Raw genomic sequence first — 26,244 nt, 5'->3', positions numbered from 1 at the left:
TGAGAACAAGTTCTCATTTGCAGCTGCGACCTGGCCAAGATAAAGCATAGCAGTGTGAACAGACAACACAGAGTTACACATGGAGTAAACAATTAACAAGTCAATAACACAGTAGAAAAAAAAGAGACAGATACAGTGTGCAAAAGGCATGAGGAGGTAGGCGAATAATTACAATTTTGCAGATTAACACTGGAGTGATAAATTATCAGATGGTCATGTACAGGTAGAGATATTGGTGTGCAAAAGAGCAGAAAAGTAAATAAATATAAACAGTATGGGGATGAGGTAGGTAAAATTGGCTGGGCTATTTACCGATAGACTATGTACAGCTGCAGCGATCGGTTAGCTGCTCAGATAGCAAATGTTTGAAGTTGGTGAGGGAGATAAAAGTCTCCAACTTCATTGATTTTTGCAATTCGTTCCAGTCACAGGCAGCAGAGAACTGGAACAAAAGGCGGCCAAATGAGGTGTTGGCTTTAGGGATGATCAGTGAGATACACCTGCTGGAGCGCGTGCTACGGGTGGGTGTTGCCATCGTAACCAGTGAACTGAGATAAGGCGGAGCTTTACCTAGCATGGACTTGTAGATAACCTGGAGCCAGTGGGTCTGGCGACGAATATGTAGCGAGGGCCAGCCGACTAGAGCAAACAGGTCGCAGTGGTGGGTGGTATAAGGTGCTTTACTAACAAAACGGATGGCACTGTGATAAACTGCATCCAGTTTGCTGAGTAGAGTATTGGAAGCTATTTTGTAGATGATATCGCCGAATTCGAGGATCGGTAGGATAGTCAGTTTTACTAGGGTAAGTTTGGCGGCGTGAGTGAAGGAGGCTTTGTTGCGGAATAGAAAGCCGATTCTAGATTTGATTTTAGATTGGAGATGTTTGATATGAGTCTGGAAGGAGAGTTTACAGTTTAGCCAGACACCTAGGTACTTATAGATGTCCACATATTCTAGGTCGGAACCATCCAGGGTGGTGATGCTAGTCGGGCGTGCGGGTGCAGGCAGGGAACGGTTGAAAATTATGCATTTGGTTTCACTAGCGTTTAAGAGCAGTTGGAGGCCACGGAAGGAGTGTTGTATGGCATTGAAGCTTGTTTGGAGGTTAGATAGCACAGTGTCCAAGGACGGGCCGGAAGTATACAGAATGGTGTCGTCTGCGTAGAGGTGGATCAGGGAATCGCCCGCAGCAAGAGCAACATCATTGATATATACAGAGAAAAGAGTCGGCCCGAGAATTGAACCCTGTGGCATCCCCATAGAGACTGCCAGAGGACCGGACAGCATGCCCTCCAATTTGACACACTGAACTCTGTCTGCAAAGTAGTTGGTGAACCAGGCAAGGCAGTCATCAGAAAAACCAAGGCTGCTGAGTCTGCCGATAAGAATATTATGATATGATATGATTGACAGAGTCGAAAGCCTTGGCAAGGTCGATAAAGACGGCTGCACTGTACTGTCTTTTATCGATGGCGGTTATAATATCGTTTAGTACCTTGAGCGTGGCTGAGGTGCTCCCGTGACCGGCTCGGAAACCAGATTGCACAGCGGAGAAGGTACGGTGGGATTCGAGATGGTCAATGACCTGTTTGTTGACTTGGCTTTCGAAGACCTTAGATAGGCAGGGCAGGATGGATATAGGTCTGTAACAGTTTGGGTCCAGGGTGTCTCCCCCTTTGAAGAGGGAGTAAAACTGAGACCAAGGTCTCTTTTACATATCAGCCTGAATTAAACAAATTACAGAAAATACACATCAATATAAATACAAAACGCAAGCAAAAAAACACATTCATCAGTAATAAGGTCCTCAGTCAGCTTTCTGAATTACCCTAGAGGCACCAAAACTTCACATTTAAGAACATTTTGAAGATTGCACCTTATTTGTGGAACAAGAACACTAAAAGCTGATTTACCTAAATCAGTAGAGACTAAAGCAATTTCCAGAGTTAACCAATCCCTGAGACCGGGTGTGGTAACTCATATGTCTAAAGTTTAGTAAACATATTAGGTACAGTGGGACTTTTTGTAAAAGGGCTTTATAAATGAAAACATAGCAATGTATCAACCTACGTGACATCAAAGAGGGTCAACCAACTTTCTGCTAGAGAATGCAGCGAGGAGTACTACAATTGTTGCCCGTAATAAAGCGCAGCGCACTATGACACTGTATCTAACTGCTTTAATGAAGAAGCAGCTGCGTTCATATATATGAAAGATAGGAACGTCGACTGAATAATCTGCTTTCTAATATTTAGCGAGAGGCAGGACCTATAGAAGCCCCTTTTTATTCTCAGTTTCTTAACTAACTCATCAATATGCTTTTAAAAGACACCTTCTCATATCCAGATATTTGTAAGCAGGGACACGATCAACATGGACACAATCCAAAGTACATATGCTTAAATAAGTTATTTTTAAATGCTCTAGAGAACATATACATAGTTTTACCTGCATTCAATACTAATTTCAGGTCAATAAAGTTGTTCTGTAATACAATGAAGGCAGACTGCAGTTTAGATAGAGCCTGGTTAACCATGTGGACAAAAGCATACACAAGTGTCATCGTCATACAAGTGCAGGTTAACATTTTTACAGACTAACAATACAGACTTATGTAAACAGTAAAAAGTACAGGACCCCGAATCAACCTCTACAGGACACATTTCTTAATATCCAGGAAACCTGATTTAACACCATCAGTAGATACACATTGAGTTCTGTCAGGTCAAAAGCCTTTGAATTAGCAGTGAGTGACAAACAGTATCGAAAGCCTTTGACAGGTCAATGAAGAGGGCAGAAAAATGTTGCCTTTTATCCATTCATCATTTAGAACTAGGAACACAGCAGAGATAGTGCTATGACCTGGTCTAAAACCCAACTGCTGTACATTTAGAATACATTTCAAAGATAATAAATATCTTAGCTGAGAATGAATCAAGGAGTCTAATATTTTAGCTAGGCAAGAAAGTAGAAAGAGTGACAATTATTTAGGTCACCACCTTTGTGAAGGGGGAGTACATGGGCCGCCTTCCAACTTTGGGGATAGTAGCAGATATAATCGTCAGGTTAAAAATATGGGTTAATGTTTCAGCAATCGGGGGCAGAGCTGCAGCAAAATGGATCAATCATATCTGCCCCAATGGATTATTATTATTATTATTGACATAAATCTTAAGCAAGGCATCTAGCACATCACAGAAAACAGTGATTTACTAGATGTTGAGGGGTTAACTGTTGAGTCAGCCAGAGGCTGGAAGAGGGAAGAGCAGTCGATTGACTGACCAAGGTCAATTAAACCCCAGTTTCTCTCAAACAAAAAGCCTGGCGAGATAAAGTTATGATTAAAAGCATCAGTTATCCAATTCTTCTCAATTATGTTGACAGAGTCAGACCTAACTTTCTTAAGCAGGGAAGAGGAATGTGTACTCTTCAGTGCATTTACTGTTTTCCAAAATTTTGCAGGATCGCCAGAGATTAAAAAGTAGATTGTTTTAGCTTTCTTAAATCGAGATAGTACATCTGTTTCTCAATTGTCTGAAAATAGTTTTTGGGGTTCTATACAGAAAGTGTGTATAAAACCTCTATAAATTATATTTATAATTATATGACAATATTTTATGTTGGCAATAATTCTATTACACAATTTCTAATATATTTACATTCCTTACTTTTATCTTCCTGCATAAGTAAAATCAGGATTATGATGGCTGCCATTCATGCCAATTAGACTGGTTTGGATTTCTCCCTGATCAATATGGCTGCCATTGTCCCCCCAATTCTGGAACTTTGAGGGTTAATGGCATAGCCAATTCTACCTCTATTTTGGCACACAAATGAAGCTGATTGGCCAGGAGTATGACAGGCAGTGTTACACAAGATCGACTACTACTACTCAATAACAGAAAAAAGTAGAGGTAATTTTAGGTGTAGAATAAGGCAGTATAACAAATAGCCCAACACTTTGTTTTTTAGACACCTTCCTATCAAACAAACAAACAAACAAACAGTTACGACGTATTGCATACGCACATTCTTCAACAGGAATTCTGTACACTAAAAATAGTTGGTACTGCAATAACTGATTTCAAAAGTGGATTCAATATTCATCAACATATTTAGTTCACTATTCCGCAACGTTTTGCTATTGTGTGCCCTTATAAACTCGGCAAAAAAAGAAACGTCCCTTTTTCAGACCTTGTCTTTCAAAGATAATTCGTAAAAATCCAAATAACTTCACAGATCCTCATTGTAAAGGGGTTTAACACTGTTTCCCATGCTTGTTCAATGAACCATAAACAATTAATGAACATGCACCTGTGGAACGGTCGTTAAGACACTAACAGCTCACAGACGGTAGGCAATTTAGGTCACAGTTATGAAAACTTAAGACACTGAAGAGGCCTTTCTACTGACTCTGAAAAACAGCAAAAGAAAGACGCCCAGGGTCCCTGCTCATCTGCGTGAACGTGCCTTAGGCATGCTGCAAGGAGGCATGAGGACTGCAGATGTGGCCAAGGCAATAAATTGCAATGTCCGTAAAGTGAGACGCCTAAGACAGCGCTACAGGGAGACAGGACGGACAGCAGATCGTCCTCGCAGTGGCAGACCACGTGTAACAGCACCTGCACAGGATCGGTACATCCAAACATCATGCCTGCGGACAGGTACAGGATGGCAATAACAACTGCCCGAGTTACACCAGGAACGCACAATCCCTCCATCAGTGCTCAGACTGTCCGCAATAGGCTGAGAGAGGCTGAACTGAGGGTTTGTAGGCCTGCTGTAAGGCAGGTCCTCACCCGACATCACCGGCAACAATGTTGCCTATGGCCACAAACCCACCGTCGCTGGACCAGACAGGACTGTCAAAAAGTGCTATTCACTGACGAGTCGCGGTTTTGTCTCACCAGGAGTGATGGTCGGATTCGGGTTTATCGTCGAAGGAATGAGCCGATGCCTGTACTCTGGAGCGGGATCGATTTGGAGATGGAGGGTCCGTCATGGTCTGGGGCGGTGTGTCACAGCATCATTGGACTGAGCTTGTTGTCATTGTAGGCAATCTCAATGCTGTGCGTTACAGTGAAGACATCCTCCTCCCTCATGTGGTACCCTTCCTGCAGGCTCATCCTGACATGACCCTACAGCATGATAATGCCACCAGCCATACAGCTCGTTCTGCGCGTGATTTCCTGCAAGACAGGAATGTCAGTGTTCTGCCATGGCCAGCGAAGAGCCCGGATCTCAATCCCATTGAGCACGTCTGGGACCTGTTGGATCGGAGGGTGAGGGCAATTCTACCCAAAAATGTCCGGGAACTTGCAGGTGCCTTGGTGGAAGAGGGGAGTAACATCTCACAGCAAGAACTGGCAAATCTGGTGCGGTCCATGAGGATATGCACTGCAGTACTTAATGCAGCTGGTGGCCACACCAGATACTGTTACTTTTGATTTTGCCCTATCCCCCCCCTTTGTTCAGGGACACATTATTCCATTGCTGTTAGTCACACGTCTGTGGAACTTGTTCAGTTTATGTCTCAGTTGTTGAATCTTATGTTCAAACAAATATTCACACGTTCATTTTGATGAAAATAAATGCAGTTGACAGTGAGGACGTTTCATTTTTTGCTGAGTTTATTTGCCAGGTACTGACCTGTAATGACCAATGTGGCAAGGCCATATTCCTATCATAGGAATGATGCAGGGCGCAAGACAGCATTGACAGCCTCTCATTACTGTCCAGTCCAGCTCTGTCACTGTGGGGTCAGGCTTGAAACTTATTCAAAATAAGATCCATACATTGAAGAGAACGCACCACCATACTAATACTCACACGTATGAGTATTCTAAGATGTTGATATGTCACAGGTTAGTCTGCACCTTTCTTTGTTGTCAATTTTTGGATTAAATATAAAAAACTGTAGAGGTAGAGCAACAAGACATATCACACAATACCATTAGAGAAACAGCCTAAAATACATGGTTTAGTCACACATATCCCCAGTCCATAATCAATAAACAATGGCAATTGCCAGGGATAGATCGAATTTAATAAAACATCCAAAACTGCAGTCATTAAAAATACATCTAACACTAAAAGTTACCTTTGATTCTGCAAATACAGAAGTCAACATTATGAATTCTTCCAGGCACTGAAATGGGAATAGGGAATGGCATGCAAAATACATCTTTCAGCATTTTAATAGTACACCGTCCGTTCAGAGATACATTGTACTAATTTAAAACGAATTTAGTCGCCAGTTGACGTGCATGTTAGTCAATGACATTGTCTAGCTGTAAAAAAGAGAGATGCGCAGCTTTTTTGACACCACACTCCAAAAAGCAAGTTCTGCAGGCTCTAGTTTTGTCTAATCTTGATTATTGTCCAGTCGTGTAGTCCAGTGTGGCAAGGAAAGACCTAGTTAAGCTGCAGCTGGCCCAAAACAGAGCGGCACATTTTGCTCTTAATGTAATCAGAGGGCTGATATAAATACTATGCATGCCAGTCTCTCTTGGTTAATAGTTGAGGGGAGACTGACTGCATCACTTATTTTTTATAAGAAACCATGTGTTGAAAATCCCAAAATTGTTTGCATAGTCAACTTACACACAGCTCTGACCCACCATACATGCCACCATGGGTCTTTTCATAGTCCCCAAATCCAGAACAAATTCAAGAAAACGTACAGTATTATATAGAGCCCTAATTGCATGGAACTTCCTTCATCTCATTATGCTCATTATTATCATCTCATTATGCTCAAATGAACAGCAACCCTGGTTTCAACCCTGGTTTCAAAAAACAGATAAAGCAACACCTCTCCCCTATTTGACCTAGTTTGTGTGTATACATTGATATGTAGGCTGTGTGCGCCTTTTTTAAAATGTATGTAGTTCTGTCCTTGAGCTGTTCTTGTCTATTGATGTTCTGTATTACGTCATTCTGTCTTATGTTTCATGTTTTGTGTGGACCCCAGGAAGAGTAGCTGCTGCTTTTGCAAAAGCTAATGGGGATCCTAATAAAATACCAAAATAGAATGAGGCAGGAAGCACGAAACAAGAGATATTTTCCTTAAGTAAGGCTTCTCTCCATTAACTCAAGTTCAACGGAGGCACATCTGCAACTAAAGAGCGGTGAAGGAAGACAATTGTACGTACTCATGCTGTTCCTGTTAAGATGCTTAGTATAGTCGAAAAATAACCTCACTTTTCCTATTGCCAATCTTAGTTATCATTTGCTTTAAAACATCTCATAAATATAAACTGCGTTTTATTTAAAAAAAAATCTAAATGTGCTGGATCATCATGTAATTCCAACATACATACATCAAATATTCTGTACAGGTGGAGAACCCCTTTATGTGTATCAATAGCCAGCTGATACAGTACAATTGCATATGGTGAGAAAAAAAATAGAATGAGGCTGCGAGTGAGCATGTGTATAGTTGGAAAATGGCCTGTGTATAGTTGGAAAATGGCCTGTGTATAGTTGGAGAATGGCTTGCGTATAGCTCGTTTGCTTGTGAGCGCAGCAGCACTCTTCTCCATTCTCTCAGAGAAATACTGGCGTATCTTGTCCCGTTAGAAGGCGATATGTAGAGGCTGGCATTGTCTTCAAGTGAATCTGTTCAGAAAGATGAACAGTTATGAATGTCAAAGCTAATAAAGAGAAAGTAGGCTTCTTGAAATTAAAGTAAGTGTTAAATCTAGTGCTTCTGATTTGGGGTGGAAATCCTCTCACCTCCCCGACTGCGTTAGTCAAAATGTGGATGATCTTCTCGTGAGGAGTGGCTACCACACTCTGCCCGTTAATTTCAATGATGCGGTGTCCAACCCGGATGCCACCTCTCTCCGCAATCCCTCCACGCATCAGACTGCAGATCTGCTCAAGGCAACATGGGTATGAGAAAGATATAGAATGAAAAGGTATGAAAGAGAGTTGAGGTGATTGAAGGTTGTGAAGCTATGCAAGTGGGCAATTTACCCTTTTTGCTTTACTACTATGGATTTTCATAAAATGGATGTCGTACAGGTACTATTCAATAAAAAAAATCAGTTTCAGACCACATTGATTTCAGATTAACTTTATTCAAGACCATGTTCGCAGTGAGAAACAAAAAATAATCTCAAATGCATATTACTCACTACTGAATGGACAGGGCCTGACCCAAATAAATATTGACATAAATAAAACATTAATAACCTGAATGTTAGATCCTGACTGGCAGTTGAATACATAGTTTTTATTTTAATAAAAATGTAGAGTAAAATGATATACAAAGTAACTGTCACTTACAATGCCGTCCTCCACACTGAAGCCCAACTGAAATTTTGGGTCCGGTCGCTTGATTATAGCCATGGTGACAGGGGGGCAGTGGACAATACTGAGCTTCACCTCGGCTTGGTTTTTCAAATCCTTTTATAAAAACAAAAAAAAAAAGAAAGGGGAAAATACATCATACAAATACTGGAGAGATTCCTGCAACATACATTTCTATGGCACCTTAAAGTATCCATTCACTATCTAATTGCATTCTGTGCTCCGTACACAAAGAAAGGCATTCACAGAATGGGTATTGTGTGTGTGTGCATCCGTGCATGTGCGGAGCACAGAACATTAGGTGAAGAAATCCAACATCCTACCATCAAGTCCAACCGCATGCCGAAATGATACTTTAGAACGCAAACATTTCCACCAATTGATCTCCCACTCGACACGTCACCTGCATCAGTCTATGCCAGGGATCATCAACTAGATTATTTTCTAGAGTAGATGGTCAAAGGGCCGGGCTGCAAATTGACCGGAAGCCCAAAAATATATAATCTGTTTTTCAAACCTTGATTACATTTGTATATGATCATACACGGAGTATACAAAACATTAGGAACACCTTCTCTTTCCATGACAGACTGACAAGGTGAATCCTGTTGAAAGCTGATGCCATATTGATGTCACCTGTTAAATCCACTTCAAATCAGTGTAGATGAAGGGGAGTGGACCGGCTACAGAAGGACATTTAAAGTCTTGAGACTATTGAGACATGGGATGCGTGTGTGCCATTCAGAGGGTGAATGGGAAAGACAAAATATTTAAGTGCCTTTGAACGAGGTATGGTAGTAGGTGCCAGGCGCATCAGTTTGTGTCAAGAACTGCAAAGCTGCTGGGTTTTTTAAGCTCAATAGTTTGCCGTGTGTATCAGGAATGGTCAACCACCCAAAGGACATCCAGCCAACTTCACACAAATGTGAGAAGCATTGGAGTCAACATGGGCCAAATAAAAATAACCTGTGGGCCACCAGTTGGGGAACCCTGCTGTATGACTTCAGCAATACAGCACCATCTAGTGTGCATTCTACAAACTACATGATAGACAGCCAACAGTCACAGGAACTAATGAAACACAGATGCACAACACAACCCCCTCTTACCCGTATGATACTCTGGCAGGTGGTTATGGGGAGGCCCACAAGGCTGGTGCTATTGACAGACATGATGCGGTCTCCAATGCTGAGGGCCCCGCAGCGCTCTGCAGGGCCACCGTGGAGTAGGTTGGCCACCACCACCGTGGGCAGGATGGACCCCCAGCCCGACTCCACCACCGCCACCCCCACTATCTCCCCGGGAGCCTTGGAGATGGACACCTGGACAGACAGCAGGAAGGTGGTTTAAGAGAAAGATGGAATTTCATCTGGGTGGTGTTCAGTAGGGAAACAAATCTCAAGATGTAAAACAGATGACAAGTTTAGGGAGTACCTAACCCAATTTAAACATGATTTTATCTTAACGCTACACAACATTGATGTACATTTCACTAAAATCATGAAATGTATGGATCTGTTTCATCAGTGTCTTGAGCAAAAGAGTAAGTGGCTGTTGCATAGTGTAAAACCACAAATACCTCTGGTTTATACAATATTATCTCCATGAACAACCAAATGTTAAAACAGATTGTTATCTAGGCAAGTACTTCCCAAAGCTCTCATCAGGGATCACCAGATGTTTCACACATTTGTTGTTTCCCTGAATTGGCAAACCTGATTCGATTAGTTAAGGGCTTGGTGACAGTTGACTAATTGAATCAGTAGTGCCAGTTTAGTGCTACAACCAATATGTGAAAAGTCTGGTGGTCCCCAAGGAGAGGGTTGAGAATCCCTGCAGGGAGGAATACCGCATTTGTAGACCTACATTTAAAAGGACACCCCGGCTGGTCCTAACAACAAGGTGCTGAAATTGAGTGTTACTGTACCTCTCTGATGTTATCTGAATCAGAAAAGTGCACCAGGTCTCCGTTGTAGAGCTCCTGTGTGCCCAGGTAGTCACTGTACTCGCTGGGCTTTAGCTCGCTGGCCTTGATGCCGTTGGCATGGAGGAACTGCTGGTAGGCCACACCGAAGGCCTGGCCAATCGCCTGAGCGATCACCTGTGCCTACATGCAGGAAAGTGACAGTGAGTCAGTGGGCGTGTTCAGACATGTTCCAGACTGGCAGCCAACAGTATGCTAATCCTTTACATACCTGTTCCTTCTCACAGAGTAGTTCAAGTAGACAAAATAGGCTGTGGCTAACGTATTATTAAACCGAACCTTGACCTATAATAATCTAATGAACTGCTAATTAGTGTTTCCTCCTGTTAATCGACTCCTGGCATGGAAAAATAACCTGTGTGCCAGGCTGTTTCTTTCTGTATTCAATAAAGCTGGTTTACCTAGTTGCTTAGGCAAAACAACGACAAGTTGGCTCAAATACTGTAGAAAAAGACTGGCACCGGAAATAAAATAACAGTTCAACCTAATTATTTTCAACAAAAAAAACACAAAACATATTGAACATAAAGTTGTACGGTTTCCACTTGGCTGACTCACATCATCGGAGTTAAACACATGGCAGATCATGCAGCACTTTTTCTGTGGCCCGGGGGAGTTGGCCCCAGTGGGGTTCTCCTCCTGGCCTTTACGGCCCACGGCCGGCTTCCTACGGGCCATCAGGACCACGATGCTGCCGATGTCTGCGATGTAGGAGATCATCTGGAGAGGGTGGTCCATCATGGCCTCCTATAGGAGAAGCAGGAGGGATGAATGTATAGAAACTGTTTACTAACACTTTATTTGGTCTTTTTTAATGATTCTTTATTTAACTAGGCAAGTAGGTTAAGAACAAATTCTTATTTACAATGATGGCCTACCAAAAGGCAAAAGGTCTCCTGCGGGGAAGGGGGCTAGGAATAAAAATGTATTAAATAAAGAATATAGGACAACACACACACATCACGGCAAGAGAGACAACACAACACTACATAAAGAGAGAGACCTAAGGGGCCTCCCGGGTGGCGCAGTGGTTAAGGGCTGTGCCACCAGAGATTCTGGGTTCGCGCCCAGGCTCTGTCGTAACCGGCCGCGACCGGGAGGTCCGTGGGGGCGACACACAATTAGCCTAGCGTCGTCCGGGTTAGTGAGGGCTTGGCCGGTAGGGATATCCTTGTCTCATCGCGCACCAGCAACTCCTGTGGCAGGCCGGGCGCAGTGCGCGCTAACCAAGGTTGCCAGATGCACGGTGTTTAATCCGACACATTGGTGCGGCTAGCTTCCGGGTTGGATGCGCTGTGTTAAGAAGCAGTGCGGCTTGGTTGGGTTGTGTATTGGAGGAAGCATTACTTTCAACCTTCGACTCTCCCGAGCCCGTACGGGAGTTGTAGCGATGAGACAAGATAGTAGCTACTAAAACAATTGGATACCACGAAATTGGGGAGAAAAATTACACATTTTTAAACATTTAAAGAAAAGAGAGACCTAAGACAACAACATAGCATGGTAGAGACCCAACAGCACAAAGGGCAAGAAGGTAGAGACAACATCACGGAAAGCAGCCACAACTGTCAGTAAGAGTGCCCACGATTGAGTCTTTGAATGACGAGATTGAGATAAAACTGTCCAGTTTGAGAATTTGTTGCAGCTCGTTCCAGTCGCTAGCTGCAGCGAACCATAATTTGCAAATAAATTCATTAAAAATCCTACAATGTGATTCTCTGGATTTTTTTTCTAATTTTGTCTGTCATAGTTGAAGTGTACCTATGATGAAAATTATAGGCCTCTCATCTTTTTAAGTGGGAGAACTTGCACAATTGGTGGCTGACTAAATACTTTTTTGCCCCACTATGTTGTTGACGTAAATTGAAAAGAGAGTGGGGCCTAGGCTCAAGCCTTGGGGTACTCCCTTGGTGACAGGCAGTGGCTAAGAGAGATGTTTGGATGTTATACACTGCACTCTGAGGTAGTTAGCAAACCAGACCAAAGACCCCTCAAACACCAATACTTCTTAGCCAGCCCACACGAATGGAATGATCTACCGTTTCAAAAGCGTTGGCCAAGTCAATACATATAGCAATACAACATTGCTTAGAATCAAGGGCAATGGTGAAATCATTGAGGACCTTTAAAGTTGCAGTGACACATCCATAACCTGAGCAGAAACCAGATTGCATACCAGAGAGAATACTATAGACATCAAGAAAGCCAGAATTGATTGACAAGTTTTTCTAACACTTTTGATAAACAGGGCAAAATAGAAATAGGCCTGTAACATTTAGGATCAGCTTGATCTCCCCCTTTAAATAAAGGACGAACCGTGGCTGCCTTTCCAGGTCCATACCGAAACAGTTCGAACTTCTAATTTTAAAAATTAATCTCTCCAGAAATAAGTCTCTCACTGTTGCCGCCTGCTACCGACCCCCCTCAGCTCCCAGCTGTGCCCTGGACACCATTTGTGAATTGATCGCCCCCCATTTTGCTTCAGAGTTTGTTCTGTTAGGTGACCTAAACTGGGATATGCTTAACACCCCAGCAGTCCTACAATCTAAGATAGATGCCCTCAATCTCACACAAATCATCAAGGAACCCACCAGGTACAACCCTAAACCTGTAAACAAGGGCACCCTCATAGACGTTATCCTGACCAACTGGCCCTCCAAATACACCTCCGCTGTCTTCAATCAGGATCTCAGCGATCACTGCCTCATTGCCTGTATCCACTACGGGTCGCCAGTCAAACGACCACCCCTCATTACTGTCAAACGCTCCCTAAAACACTTCTGCGAGCAGGCCTTTCTAATCGACCTGGCCCGGATGTTCTGAAAGGATATTGACCTCATCCCGTCAGTTGAGGATGCCTGGTCATTCTTTAAAAGTAACTTCCTCACAATCTTAGATAAGCATGCTCCGTTCAAAAAATGCAGAACTAAGAACAGATATAGCCCTTGGTTCACTCCAGACCTGACTGCCCTCGACCAGCACAAAAACATCCTGTGGCGGACTGCAATAGCATCTAATAGTCCTCACGATATGCAACTGTTCAGGGAAGTCAGGAACCAATAGACGCAGTCAGTCAGGAAAGCAAAGGCCAGCTTTGTCAAGCAGAAATTTGCATCCTGTAGCTCTAACTCCAAAAAGTTCTGGGACACTGTAAAGTCCATGGAGAACAAGAGCACCTCCTCCCAGCTGCCCACTGTACTGAGGCTAGGTAACACGGTCACCAGCGATAAATCCATGATAATTGAAAACTTCAACAAGCATTTCTCAACGGCTGGCCATGCCTTCCTCCTGGCTACTCCAACCTCGGCCAACAGCTCCCCCCCGCAGATACTCGCCCAAGCCTCCCCAGCTTCTCCTTTACCCAAATCCAGATAGCAGATGTTCTGAAAGAGCTGCAAAACCTGGACCCATACAAATCAGCTGGGCTTGACAATCTGGACCCTCTATTTCTGAAACTATCCGCCGCCATTGTCGTAACCCCTATTACCAGCCTGTTCAACCTCTCGTATCGTCTGAGATCCCCAAGGATTGGAAAGCTGCCGCAGTCATCCCCCTCTTCAAAGGGGGAGACACCCTGGACCCAAACTGTTACAGGCCTATATCCATCCAGCCCTGCCTATCTAAGGTCTTCGAAAGCCAAGTCAACAAACAGATTACTGACCATCTCGAATCCCACCGTACCTTCTCCACTGTGCAATCTGGTTTCCGAGCCGGTCACGGGTGCACCTCAGCCACGCTCAAGGTACTAAACGATATCATAACCGCCATCGATTAAAGACAGTACTGTGCAGCAGTCTTCATCGACTTGGCCAAGGCTTTCGACTCTGTCAATCACCATATTCTCATCGCCAGACTCAGTAGCCTCGGTTTTTCTAATGACTGCCTTGCCTGGTTCACCAACTACTTTGCAGACAGAGTTCAGTGTGTCAAATCGGAGGGCATGCTGTCCGGTCCTCTGGCAGTATCTATGGGGGTGCCACAGGGTTCAATTCTCGGGTCGACTCTTTTCTCTGTATATATCAATGATGCTGCTCTTGCTGCGGGCGATTCCCTGATCCACCTCTACGCAGAAGACACCATTCTGTATACTTCTGGCCCTTCCATGGACACTGTGCTATCTAACTTCCAAACGAGCTTCAATGCCGTATCACACTCCTTCCGTGGCCTCCAACTGCTCTTAAAGGCTAGTGAAACCAAATGCATGCTTTTCAACCATTCGCTGCCTGCACCCGCACGCCCGACTAGCATCACCACCCTGGATGGTTCCGACCTAGAATATGTGGACATCTATAAGTACCTAAGTGTCTGGCTAGAGTGTAAACTCTCCTTCCAGACTCATATCAAACATCTCCAATCTAAAATCAAATCTAGAATCGGCTTTCTATTTCGCAACAAAGCCTCCTTCACTCACACCGCCAAACTTACCCTAGTAAAACTGACTATCCTACCGATCCTCGACTTCGCCGATGTCATCTACAAAATAGCTTCCAATACTCTACTCAGCAAACTGGATGCAGTTTATCACTGTGCCATCCGTTTTGTTACTAAAGCATCTTATACCACCACTGCAACCTGTATGCTCTAGTCGGCTGGCCCTCTCTACATATTCGTCACCAGACCCACTGGCTCCAGGTCATCTACAAGTCCATGCTAGGTAAAGCTCCGCCTTATCTCAGTTCACTGGTCACGATGGCAACGCCCACCCGTAGCACGTGCTCCAGCAGGTGTATCTCACTGATCATCCCTAAAGCCAACATCTCATTTGGCCGCCTTCCCTTCCAGTTCTTTGCTGCCTGTGACTGGAACGAATTGCAAAAATAGCTGAAGTTGGAGACTTATCTCCCTCACCAACTTCAAACATCTGCTATCTGAGCAGCTAACCGATCACTGCAGCTGTACATAGTCCATCGGTAAATAGCCCGCCAATTTACCTACCTCATCCCCATACTGTTTTTATTTATTTACTTCTTGGCCAGGTCGCAGTTGTAAATGAGAACTTGTTCTCAACTAGCCTACCTGGTTAAATAAAGGTGAAATAAAAATAAAATGGGAACCTCCCTAGAGAGAAGATACAGGTTAAAAGGGTCAGAGATGGGCTTGGCGAAAGATAGGGGCAACAAGCTTAAAAAAGAAAGGTCTAAACCATCTGACCCAGTTTAAGGAGCTCCTTTAGCACCTCGGACTCAGTGACTGCCTGCAAGGAGAAACTTTGTAGCAGGGCAGGGGAAAAAGAGGGAGAAGCATTGGGGATAGTCGCATTAGAAGGGGTGGGAGATTAGGAAATGTTGGACGGGCAAGGAGGCATTGCTGAGTCAAATAGGAATCCTGACTTAATGAAGTGGTGATTTAAAGAGCTCAGCCATGTGCTCCTTGTCAGTAACAACCACATCATCAACATTAAGGGACATGGGCAGCTGTGAGGAGGAAGGTTTATTCTTCAGGTCTTTAACCGTTTTCTAGAATTCCTTGGTGTTAGACCCACAGAGAGAGAACTGCTCCTTAAAGTAACTAACTTTGGCCTCCCGGATAGCCTGAGTGCACTTATTTCTCATTTGCCTGAACAAGAGCCAGTCAGCGTGTGCCGAGTCTTTCGCCAAAAGCAATTCTTGAGGTGGAGGAACTCTGCAAGATAACGGTCAACCCAGGGGCTGAACCTTTAGGTGTAAGTTTAACACTAATGAAAAAAATCCATGATAGATCCATTCCCACTGGGTCTAACAACAAAGATGGCCAGGCTAGTTTAACAGTAACCACTATATATCCAGGACCAGCCAGCCATTAAGTAGGGAAAAAGCTGAAAAGCTGTCACAAAATTAACTTGCCTATTCAACTGTACAGGCTGAGTACGACGCAAATTAGAGACACTTTTATTCAAGGAATGACCTTAGCTACTTTGTCATTCATTCAAACCAAACCTGTGTGTCTGCGCTGAGGACTTTGATGCGCTGAGTGGAGATGAAGAGATCCACCTCAGTCATAGGCTGAGACTCTCCCTCTGGGGCCTGGAGAAAGACAAGAGCAGATGTTTTGATGACACAATCTAAAGCAGATCACCGCTTTTTAGCAGAATAATCTGTCTGACCCATTCTGGCACTTATGGCCCCCCCACTTCCCACTTATCCCAGTCAAAGCTGTACTCTATCCTGGCACCCCAATGGCGGAACAAGCTTCCCCCTAACGTCAGGAAAGCACAGTCCCTGCCAATCCTCCGACCACGTCTAAAAACCTACCTCTTCAAAAAGTAGAAGGGAAAAAAACACCCTGCCATTGAACTTGCGCCTTTCTTTTCTTACTAGCACTGACTTTGCAGTCATAGATGCTTTATTGAGGAAAAGTTTAACTGTAGCACCAACCCACAGTGGGGAAAAAAAACAAGGTTCTGCCGCAGCACACTCTAAAGCCTAGCAGTCTCAATCGACTGAGATATGTGGATGTCTTACCTTGCTACCTTAAGATAAATGCACCAAATTGTAAGTTGCTTGGGATAAGAGCATCTGCTAAATGACTAAAATGCCAAAAGTAAACTTACTTTGATCCTGTCCACAGCCTCTTGGGCCTGTTTCATTCGGGCGTTGGTGGAAGGGTTCTTGTCAGACTTGAGCTGGGTGGAGCCCAGGTACTTGGCCCCAAATATGACCCCATCCAGGAGGTCATCTGGGTCACAGGGGCCAGGCACTGACACAAAAACAAAGTGACTTATCAGAAATGTAATACTATTGTTATTACTGCTATTATTATTATTATTATTATTAATATTGAGATTCCAATAAAAGAAGCACAGAAGATTTACATAGCCTATGTTTAGCTTACCATCTTTATAGGCTGGGTGGTCCTCTGTGCCCTGTAAGTGAAGAGGTCAATGATAATTGAACAAAGTAAGAGACACAGCTCATTTGAACCAATCAATCATCAGCAAAATAATTGATACTTTACTAGAGGTCGACCGATTAATCGGAATGGACGATTAATTGGGGCCGATTTCAGGTATATGAAACACAAATCGTATAGAGAGAAAGTCCTATAGTAACTACAACCTAAAACTTCATACCTGGGAATATTGAAGACTCATGTTAAAAGGAACCACCAGCTTTCTTATGTACTCATGTTCTCAGCAAGGAACTTAAACGTTAGCTTTTTTTATTACACTTTTACTTTCTTCTCTAACACTTTGTTTTTGCATTATTTAAACCAAATTGAACATGTTTCATTATTCATTTGAGGCTAAATTGATTTTATTGATGTATTATATTAAGCTAAAATGTGTTCATTCAGTATTGTTGTAATTGTCATTACAAATAAATACACATATATTTAAATTTTTAAAATCAGACGATTAATCGGTATCTGCTTTTTTTTGGTCCTCCAATAATCGGCATTGGCGTTGAAAAATCATAATAGGTCGACCTTTATACTTTACCGAACAAAAAATATTGTGAAGTGTTGGTCCCATGTTTCACGAGCAAAAGAAATGATCACAGAAATGTTCCATACACACAAAAATTATATTTTTGAAATGTTGTGCACAAATTGGTTTTTCATCCCTGTTAGTGAGCATTTCTTCTTTGCCAAGATAATCCCTCCACTTGACAGGGGTGGAATATCAAGAAACTGATTAAAAAGCATGATCATTACACAGGTGCACCTTGTACTGGAGACAAAAAGCCACTCTAAAATGTGCAGTTTAGTCACACAACAATATCACAGATGTCTCAAGTTGAGGATGCGTGCAATTGGCATGATGACTGCAGGAATGTCCACCAGAGCTGTTGCCAGAGAATTTAATTTTCATTTATCTACCATAAGCCGCCTCCAACATTGTTTAAGAGAATTTGGCAGTACCTCTAACTGGCCTCACAACCGCAGACACGTGTAACCACAACAGCCCAGGACCTTGGCTTCTTCAAGTGGGAGGGCCTATGCCTTCCCAGGCACACCCATGGCTGTGCCCCGGAGAGTAGGGCCTAATTAATTTTAAAATCGTTGAAATTGTTGCATGTTGTTTATATTTTTGTTCAGTATTATAACACCACCATTAATCATTAATAACCATCTTTCAGCATGTCACACCTACCCGCTCACTGTTCTCTGCATCATTGACCTCCTCTGGAGCCTCCTCCCCTAACTTCATCCACACAGGCTCTGGGACCTCATCTTCGGGGATAGAGTCAATGGAGTCATCTATGTGGCGCAGCTGCCCACTGTTCCCAAAGTGGTCCCAGAACCTCTCCCCGTCCTCCTGGTTGTAGGAGACCGACACCACCGCATCCATCTCTTCTCTCCGGGCCATGTAAGGAAGAACATGGGTATCAGAGGGACTGGGCTGGGGAACCCCGATCTCTGTACACTCCAGCAGCCCTAATAAGTCTCTCTGTTGACTCTCAGAGAACAGCAGCCCCGAGGCCTGGTTCAGCTTCTGCTCTGGTAGGAAAGGGCTGACGTCAGTCAACAGAGATGGGCCTGCGGGGTCAAAGTCCGAAGACTCAGAGAACGCTGATGGTGTAGGGTCAGTGCTTGAGTTCCTGGGGAAAGGGCTTTCTCTGATGACTTGGAGTCGGTTCAACAGGTGGTGGATCCGAGTGTGGTCTTCGTCACCTGGTCTCCAGATGTCAACCTTCTTCTCTTCCTTCACCACTCTTTCCTTTTCACAAGGATCCAGGACCCGTTCAGTTGGGGTTCTATCCTCAGGAGCAAAGTTGATTAGCTCCTCCTGGCTAACTGCCACAGGTAAAGCTACAGTGTCACTGGTGTCCAAGAGAGGTAGGGACTCACCTACTCCATCCACGGCAGATAGGGACTCACCTAGTACATCCTCTGGACTGTCCACAGCGACAGAGGAGGGAGGAAAGCTGGGATCATCCATCTCTTCCACTGACCCTGCTTCACTAGAGTCGTCTGACCTCCAGTCCAGAGGAGGGGGCTCTATCAGGTTAAAGGAGTCCAGGTCCTCTGATTCAGGGTGGGAAGCCTTGGAGGCAGCTTTATGTGACTGGCTTTGACTGTCTGGATCACCTACAGCAGGTCCACCACAAGCAGTGTTCTCCTGTTGAGGTGAGGAATCTGTTTGTTCCACCTTGTTTTCAGCAGGGCAATTATCAGCCTCCATTTTCTGGATAGGAGTACGGGTCATTGGCAACACATCAACAAGTTGACATGATAGAGACTCCACATACAAGCACCTTTCAATGTCTTGTGGGGTGTTTCGGCAAAGGTTGAGCCATTTAAAGGGGTTACTATACTGTTTCACTGTGAAAGTAGACCATTTTAAAAACATACATTAAAATATATTACTTAATGAATAATAATTTATATTTACACCATCAAATTGCATATCGTCTAACACTATCCTACAGTAATGAAAATTGTAAATGCTTTTCACATCCCCCATTTCTTGTGCAGGGGATAATGAAAGCACTCTGTTTTTGTCTTCATTGACCTATGTCCAAGAAAGAAGTGCTGCTATTGCTTCAGGCTCAAAGTACATGTTATGGTCATGTGACACCAAGTCCCCTTTGTGAAACGAGCCTGACAATACGGTATGTTTGTATTCGTATTAAGCTACTGTCGTCATTGTAACATTTTCTCCATATGTAACAAAAAAAGCTGTAACCAATATAAAACAATTATCCTAGCTAACATCATAAGTAATTATGATGGTGAGCTATTTAACACTTACAAATACAAGACACCAGTCTTCCCAATAATGACACTGAAAACATATCATTATGCTTGCACTGCTGTTAGCTAGAGAAATTGCAGTATTACATGCAGACTGAATCACCAGAGCTAATTTGCTAACGTTAGCGTCATTTAGCTTAGCTAACGCGTTAGCAAGTATGGCTAGCTACTCAGCTAACTTTCAGCTAATTTACAGCCAATAAGCTTTAGTAATCTTCCTGCTGGTTTGCGAACAAGTTAAGGACATTTAGGGCGATATTGGCAGTACCACCCTAACTGACATGGTCCAGATGCTCACCCTGTTAAATTCTGGATCCGATGAATGCTTGAACTTTACTGCCACGGATGAAGTTGACGTGGCTGAGAACTCTTTTGCAACGAAACAAGTCGGCAATATAGCAGTGTCTTCGTAGTAATAGCTACACTTTTAACAACACTGTGCTGAGTCAATTAGCAGTACGTCCGTCTCGTGTATGAAAATGCTGCTGTTGTATGCATCTCTACTACAGAGTTACATAAATTGTTTCGGTGGTCTTCTCTCTGCCGCTACAAACTATGTTGACGTAGTGCGCATGCGTAAAACTGAGTTAAGTCATGCTCAATCAATCTATTGTCAAACTGAACTTCATACGGTGCCTTCGGAAAGTATTCAGACCCACTGACTTTTCCACATTTTGTTACGTTACTTATTCTAAAATGGAATAAGCATTTAATTATCTACACACAATACACCATATTGACAAAGCATAAACAGGCTTTTAGAAAATGTTGCTAATTTATTCACAATAAAAAATATCAATAACTTATTACATAAGAATTCAGACCCTTTGCTATGAGCCTCGAAATTGAGCTCCGGTGTATCTTGCTTCCATTGATTATCCTTGAGATGTTTCTACAACTTGATTGGAGTCCACCTGTGGTCAATTCAACTGATTGAACATGATCTGGAAAGGCATACACATGTCACACAGTTGACAGTGCATGTCAGAGCAAAAACCACACCATGAGGTCGAAGGAATTGTCCGTAGATCGCCGAGACACAGATCTGGGGAAGGGTTCCAAAAAATGTCTGCAGCATTTAAGGTCCGTAAGAACACAGTGGCCTCCATCATTTTTAAATGGAAGAAGACCACCAAGACTCTTCCTAAAGCTGGCCACCTGGCCAAACTGAGAAATCAGGGGAGAAGTGACCAAGAACCCGATGGTCACTGACAGAGCTCTAGAGTTCCTCTGTGGACATGGGATAACCTTCCAAAAGGACAACCATCTCTGCAGCACTCCACCAATCAGACCTTTATGGTAGAGTGGCCAGATGGAAGCCACTGCCCGCTTCAAGTTTGCCAAAAGGTACCTTGAAGCCTCTCCGACCATAAGAAACCCGATTCTCTGGTCTGATGAAACCAAGATTGACCTCTTTGGCCTGAATGACTAACGTCACATCTGGAGGAAACCTGGCACCATCCCTACGGTGAAGCATTGTAGTGGCGGCAGCATCATGCTGTAGGGATGTTTCTCAAATCAAATTTTATAGACCACATGCACTTGATTAGCAGATGTTATTGCGGGTGTAGCGAAATGCTTGTGCTTCTAGCTCCGACAGTGCAGTAATATCTAACAAATTACACAACATATACCCAATACACACAAATCTAAGTAGAAATTAATTAAGACTATATACATAGGGACGAGCGCAAAGGACTAAGATACAGAATAGTATAGAAAAACTGTATACATATGAGATGACTAATGCCAGATATGTAAAACATTATTAAAGTGACCAGTGATTTCTCATCTATGCCTATAGGCAGCTTCTTCTAATGTGCTAGTGATGGCGGTTTAACAGTCTGATGGCCTTGAGAGAAGCTTTTTTTCAGTCTCTCGGTTCCAGTTTTGATGCACCTGTACTGACCTCGCCTTCTGGTCAATAGTGGGGTGAACAGGCAGTGGCTTGGGTGGTTGATGCCCTTGAACTTTTTGGCATTCCTGTGACAAGCCAAATTTCTTTAGCCTCATGAGGTTGAGGAGGCTCTGTTGCGCCTTCTTCACAACACTGTATGTGCGGGTGGTCCATTTCAGTTTGTCAGTGATGTGTACGCCAAGGAACTTGAAGCTTTTCAGCTTCTTTACTGCGGTCCGTCGATTGGAGGGGAGGGGTGCAACCTCTGCTGTTTCCTGAAGTCCACAATCATCTCCTTTGTTTTGTTGAAGTTGAGTGAGAGGTTGTTTTCCAGGCACCACACTCACCTCCTCCCTGTAGTCTGTCTCATCATCGTTGGTAATCAAACCTATTGCTGTTGTCTGCAATTGAGTTGGAGGCGTGCTTGGCCACGCAGTCATGGGTGAGCAGGGAGTACAGGAGGGGGCTGAGCACACACCCTTGTAGGGCCTCAGTGTTGAAGATCAGCGGAGTGGATGTGATGTTTCCTACCTTCTGGGGGTGGCCCGTCAGGAAGTCCAGGGTTCAGGCCCAGGGCCTCAAGCTTAATGATGAGCTTGGAGGGTACTATGGTATTGAATGTTGAGCTATAGTCAATAAACAGCATTCTTACATAGGTATTCCTCTTGTCCAGATGGGATAGGGCAGAGGATCAAGGGAAAGGTGAACAGAGCAAAATACAGAGAGATCCTTGATGAAAACCTGCTCCAGAGCACTCAGGACATCAGACTGGGGCAAAAGTTCACCTTCCAACAGGATAACGACCCTAAGCACACAGCCAAGACAACCCAGGAGTGGCTTCGGGACAAGTCTCTGAATGTTCTTGAGTGGCCCAGCCTGAGCCCGGACTTGAACCCGATCTAACATCTCCAGAGAGACCTGAAAATAGCTGTGCAGCAACGCTCCCCATCCAATCTGACAGAGCTTGAGGATCTGCAGAGAGGAATGGGAGAAACTCCCCAAATACAGGTGTTACCAAGCTTGTAGCGTCATACCAAACTAGACTCAAACCTGGAATCGCTGACAAACGTGCTTCAACAAAGTACTGAGTAAAGGGTCTGAATACTTACGTAAATGTAATTTCAGTTTTTTTTTTTTTTAAGAAATGTACTTTGTCATTATGGGGTATTATGTGTAGATTGAGGGAGGGGGAGGGAGGGGGAGGGACAACAATGTAATACATTTAAGAATAAGGCTGTAACATAACAAAGTGTGGAAAAAGTCAAGGGGTCTGAATACTTTCCCGAATGCACTGTATGTGATTTATATATAATAAAAACAGGTACATTATGTAATTTAACTGTCTATTTTATTCTAGGAAAATTATGAACAAAAATTACAATTCATCACTGTTCACAGCAGCTGATATTTTCATTGTTGAGCCTGTTTCTGTGGTTGAAATAGTAGCCACAAATGTTGTGTTGACGTTGTTTGATTGGAAATGTTCATAAAACCATACTGAAAGGGCAATTGCTACTCTGTGATAAAGTTAGGATTATATTTTACAAAAAAATTGGTGCCAAAATGCCAAACAATTAATGTTACAGCAATATTGTTCATATCTAACATTCAGAATTTTGAAAAAAATAGGTTAAAAAGGTTAATTCATTTAATTAAAATGTAATAGATATTCTATATTTTTTCACTTCACATTCCATGGGTTTATGTGAGAAATACTGAGAGTCATAACAGATAATTGGAGTGCCTAGCTAGGAGAAACAGTAGGCCAGCTGAACATGACTCAACTCTAGCACAGGCGGACAGAGCTTCCCATGCTTTACTGTATTACTACTAGTAACAAGTCAACTTAAAATGTGTCTGGGCTTTGGTTTAAAAACAGACAATAGTCAACTGTTGCATCTGGTTGTGGAGCTTTGTCAAGAAAAGAGAAACAAACCATTAATTACCAACACTGGGCACAACGATGTCATCCAGAACAGGGTTTGATGTTGAATGTTCCCCAAATTTCAGTAGATTTTTCAACAAATACTGATTGGGTTATCAAATGTGTTAGTCAAAAAAATAAAAGATTTGTCAAAGCAATTAGACTAGGCACTGACTGCTTGACTGGCACCCATCTGGATCAAGCCAATCAGGGATGACGTGGTGCCCATAAGTCCAACTAGCCAATTGGGAAAGCGTCCTGCCCAGAGGAAACCAGGGGGCATCCAATGAATGGCATTACTCAGATCTGCCATGCTGCTGAGAATACTGAGGACCTCCCCTTGCACCTGCCTCCGGAGCTGAGACCTGCTGGCAACAGTTCCCTCACTGGAGAGAGACAAATCAAACCCAAGATACGTTTATATACACTCATTGGTTTAGCAACACACGTATCTAGTATCCTTACCTGAAATTTCTTCCCAATTGATGTGATGAATATGCATTGGGAACGCCAAGATTCCGTCAATATATTTTACGCAATGGAACACAGTCATTGACACACACACACTGAGACAACACAAGTAAACTGATTCAGTATTGACCCGACTCACCTACTGTCGCCTCGTGTTGACTTCCTTAACTTCTTCTGCAGCAGCATGACAATCCTCATAGACCTAGAATGAGAAGTGTGTATGGTGAAGAAAACTGGCTTATAGCCATTCTACATGCCTCCCCACTGTCACTGAGTGTTTCAAATCCTGTCCAAAGCAATAGGCTACATTCGAAGGAAAGCTCCATGCCAAAATATGTACTGTAAGTATGCCAATGTAATCTCGTCCACCAGCCAGCTCCAAACTGAACCACTCTCTACAGTAGAAATTGAGCCTGGGAACAAGGATAATAGCAACTTTTAGTACTTTGGCCATATGCCAAATAGGCTAGCAGCATTGTAACTTTCACTAATTGAAGAGTGCCTCAGATTTGTTTTGTAGTATGAAACCATCAGTGGAGAAATATTCTTACCTGAAAACACCTAAAAGCAGAGATACTCCCCAGAGTATACCGCTTAGTAGCCACCATTTGTCAGACTTAGCACTGATGATCTTGGCATCGGCAGCCCACGCTATATGTTCACAAGGGTAATACAACTGGTCAGCCAAATTATTCAGCACAGACATCCAGCGCAGTGCAGAATCTTCTTCCTGGAGAGAGGGACATGCATGTCAATCTAAAGAAAGTGTCAATTCTATTCTAAGTCTCTGGCCCTCAATCTCTCACTACGGGAATCTGGCTTTAATTAGTTTCAATTGTGTGTTGACACTGACATGCTTTGATATTGAAGTGGGGCTATTGCCATGTCTTGAGACACAGATGATGGCTGGCTATGTCATTTCAGAAACCTTTCATACAGGGCATTTCTGGTCATAGAAATAGACCAGGGTTTCCCAAACTCAGTCCCCCAAGGCGTGCACATTTTGTTTTTTGACCTAGCACTGCACAGCTGATTCAAATAATCATCATAACTAATCATCAAGCTTTGAACATTTGAATCAGCTGTGTAGTGTTAGGGCAAAAACCAAAACATGCACCCCTAGGGGTCCAGAGGCCCGAGATTGGGAAACGCTGCTATAGTCTCATTGCTCACCCTGGATCCAAGACCATAGCTTTGTGAATATGTGAGCATGGAGAGGTCATCGAAGAGTCGAAGTACAGTCCGACAGTGGCTTAGCTGTGCAGAGAACAGTAGGAGGCTCTTTCCAAGCTGTGCGGATGACAGCCCTGGCTTCTCAGACAGAACCCCACCAACCAGCTGGGACCCATAGCATAGTGTCCTTATCTGCCCACAAATATCCCACATAACACAAGGCCATTCTATTAGGAAGAATGTGGTGGTATGCATATAAATTTAAATAGGGCAATGACTCAACATTTGTCATATTTAAAATGAAATAACTGAATGTTTTGGTGGGACACTTACCACTTTATCTCTTCCTCTGTACGATTCAAGCACATTCACAAGCGACTCCAATGAATTTTGCATTATGTAAACACACTAGTAGCGGTCTGCAAGTCAGGTGTACACAGCTCTGTTCACTCGAATGGAAATCAAATTGATCCTGCCGGTGTTGACTGCAACGTCAAAGCAATGACTGTGCGTCAAAGTAACAAAGATCTGTAAATGCACGTGACAGATGTCATCTTTTTCAGCTCGAAGATCCACACGAAATTGTGTGAAAAGGTACCAAAAACAGGTTTCCTCTACAATCTGTGACAGAAAAAATGGTGTTGTACTTTGAACAGGAAGTGTTCAATGATATATTTACGATATGCAGGCAGTAGTAATAGATCGCATATTCAAAGATGCAATGCCCTTGTGAAAAAACGGAAAAAGTGGGTAGCTTTTGATAATAAATTCCATGGGAATGTCAATAAATGTGTCATCTTTTT

At 43.3% G+C, this 26,244-nt stretch overlaps 2 protein-coding genes across 2 annotated transcripts; both read right to left on the bottom strand.

The window, feature by feature from the left end:
* Positions 1–6,025: 6,025 nt before the first annotated feature.
* On the bottom strand, positions 6,026–20,561 carry si:ch73-40i7.5 (amyloid-beta A4 precursor protein-binding family A member 3). The gene is made up of 11 exons (XM_024423123.2): positions 20,275–20,561; positions 18,373–19,544; positions 17,112–17,142; positions 16,831–16,976; positions 16,217–16,303; positions 10,860–11,048; positions 10,245–10,424; positions 9,427–9,639; positions 8,294–8,413; positions 7,739–7,879; positions 6,026–7,621 (listed from the first exon to the last, which is right to left on the bottom strand). Exons 2-11 carry the CDS (start codon positions 19,426–19,428, stop codon positions 7,550–7,552), a joined length of 2,235 nt encoding a protein of 744 aa, XP_024278891.1. The 5' UTR covers positions 19,429–19,544; positions 20,275–20,561; the 3' UTR covers positions 6,026–7,549.
* A 2,643-nt stretch (positions 20,562–23,204) lies between these two features.
* Positions 23,205–26,118, bottom strand: pex11g (peroxisomal biogenesis factor 11 gamma). Its single transcript, XM_024423122.2, has 5 exons — positions 25,775–26,118; positions 25,442–25,633; positions 24,820–24,998; positions 24,408–24,470; positions 23,205–24,183 (listed from the first exon to the last, which is right to left on the bottom strand). The coding sequence occupies exons 1-5, from the start codon at positions 25,835–25,837 to the stop codon at positions 23,961–23,963; spliced, it is 720 nt and encodes a 239-aa protein (XP_024278890.1). The 5' UTR covers positions 25,838–26,118; the 3' UTR covers positions 23,205–23,960.
* Between the last annotated feature and the right edge of the window lie 126 nt (positions 26,119–26,244).

The sequence above is a fragment of the Oncorhynchus tshawytscha genome, linkage group LG06 (assembly GCF_018296145.1).
Source record: "Oncorhynchus tshawytscha isolate Ot180627B linkage group LG06, Otsh_v2.0, whole genome shotgun sequence".
Classification (NCBI taxonomy): Eukaryota; Metazoa; Chordata; class Actinopteri; order Salmoniformes; family Salmonidae; genus Oncorhynchus; species Oncorhynchus tshawytscha.
Note: the sequence above shows the minus strand (reverse complement) of the source record. Positions and strands in the feature narration are given on the sequence as shown.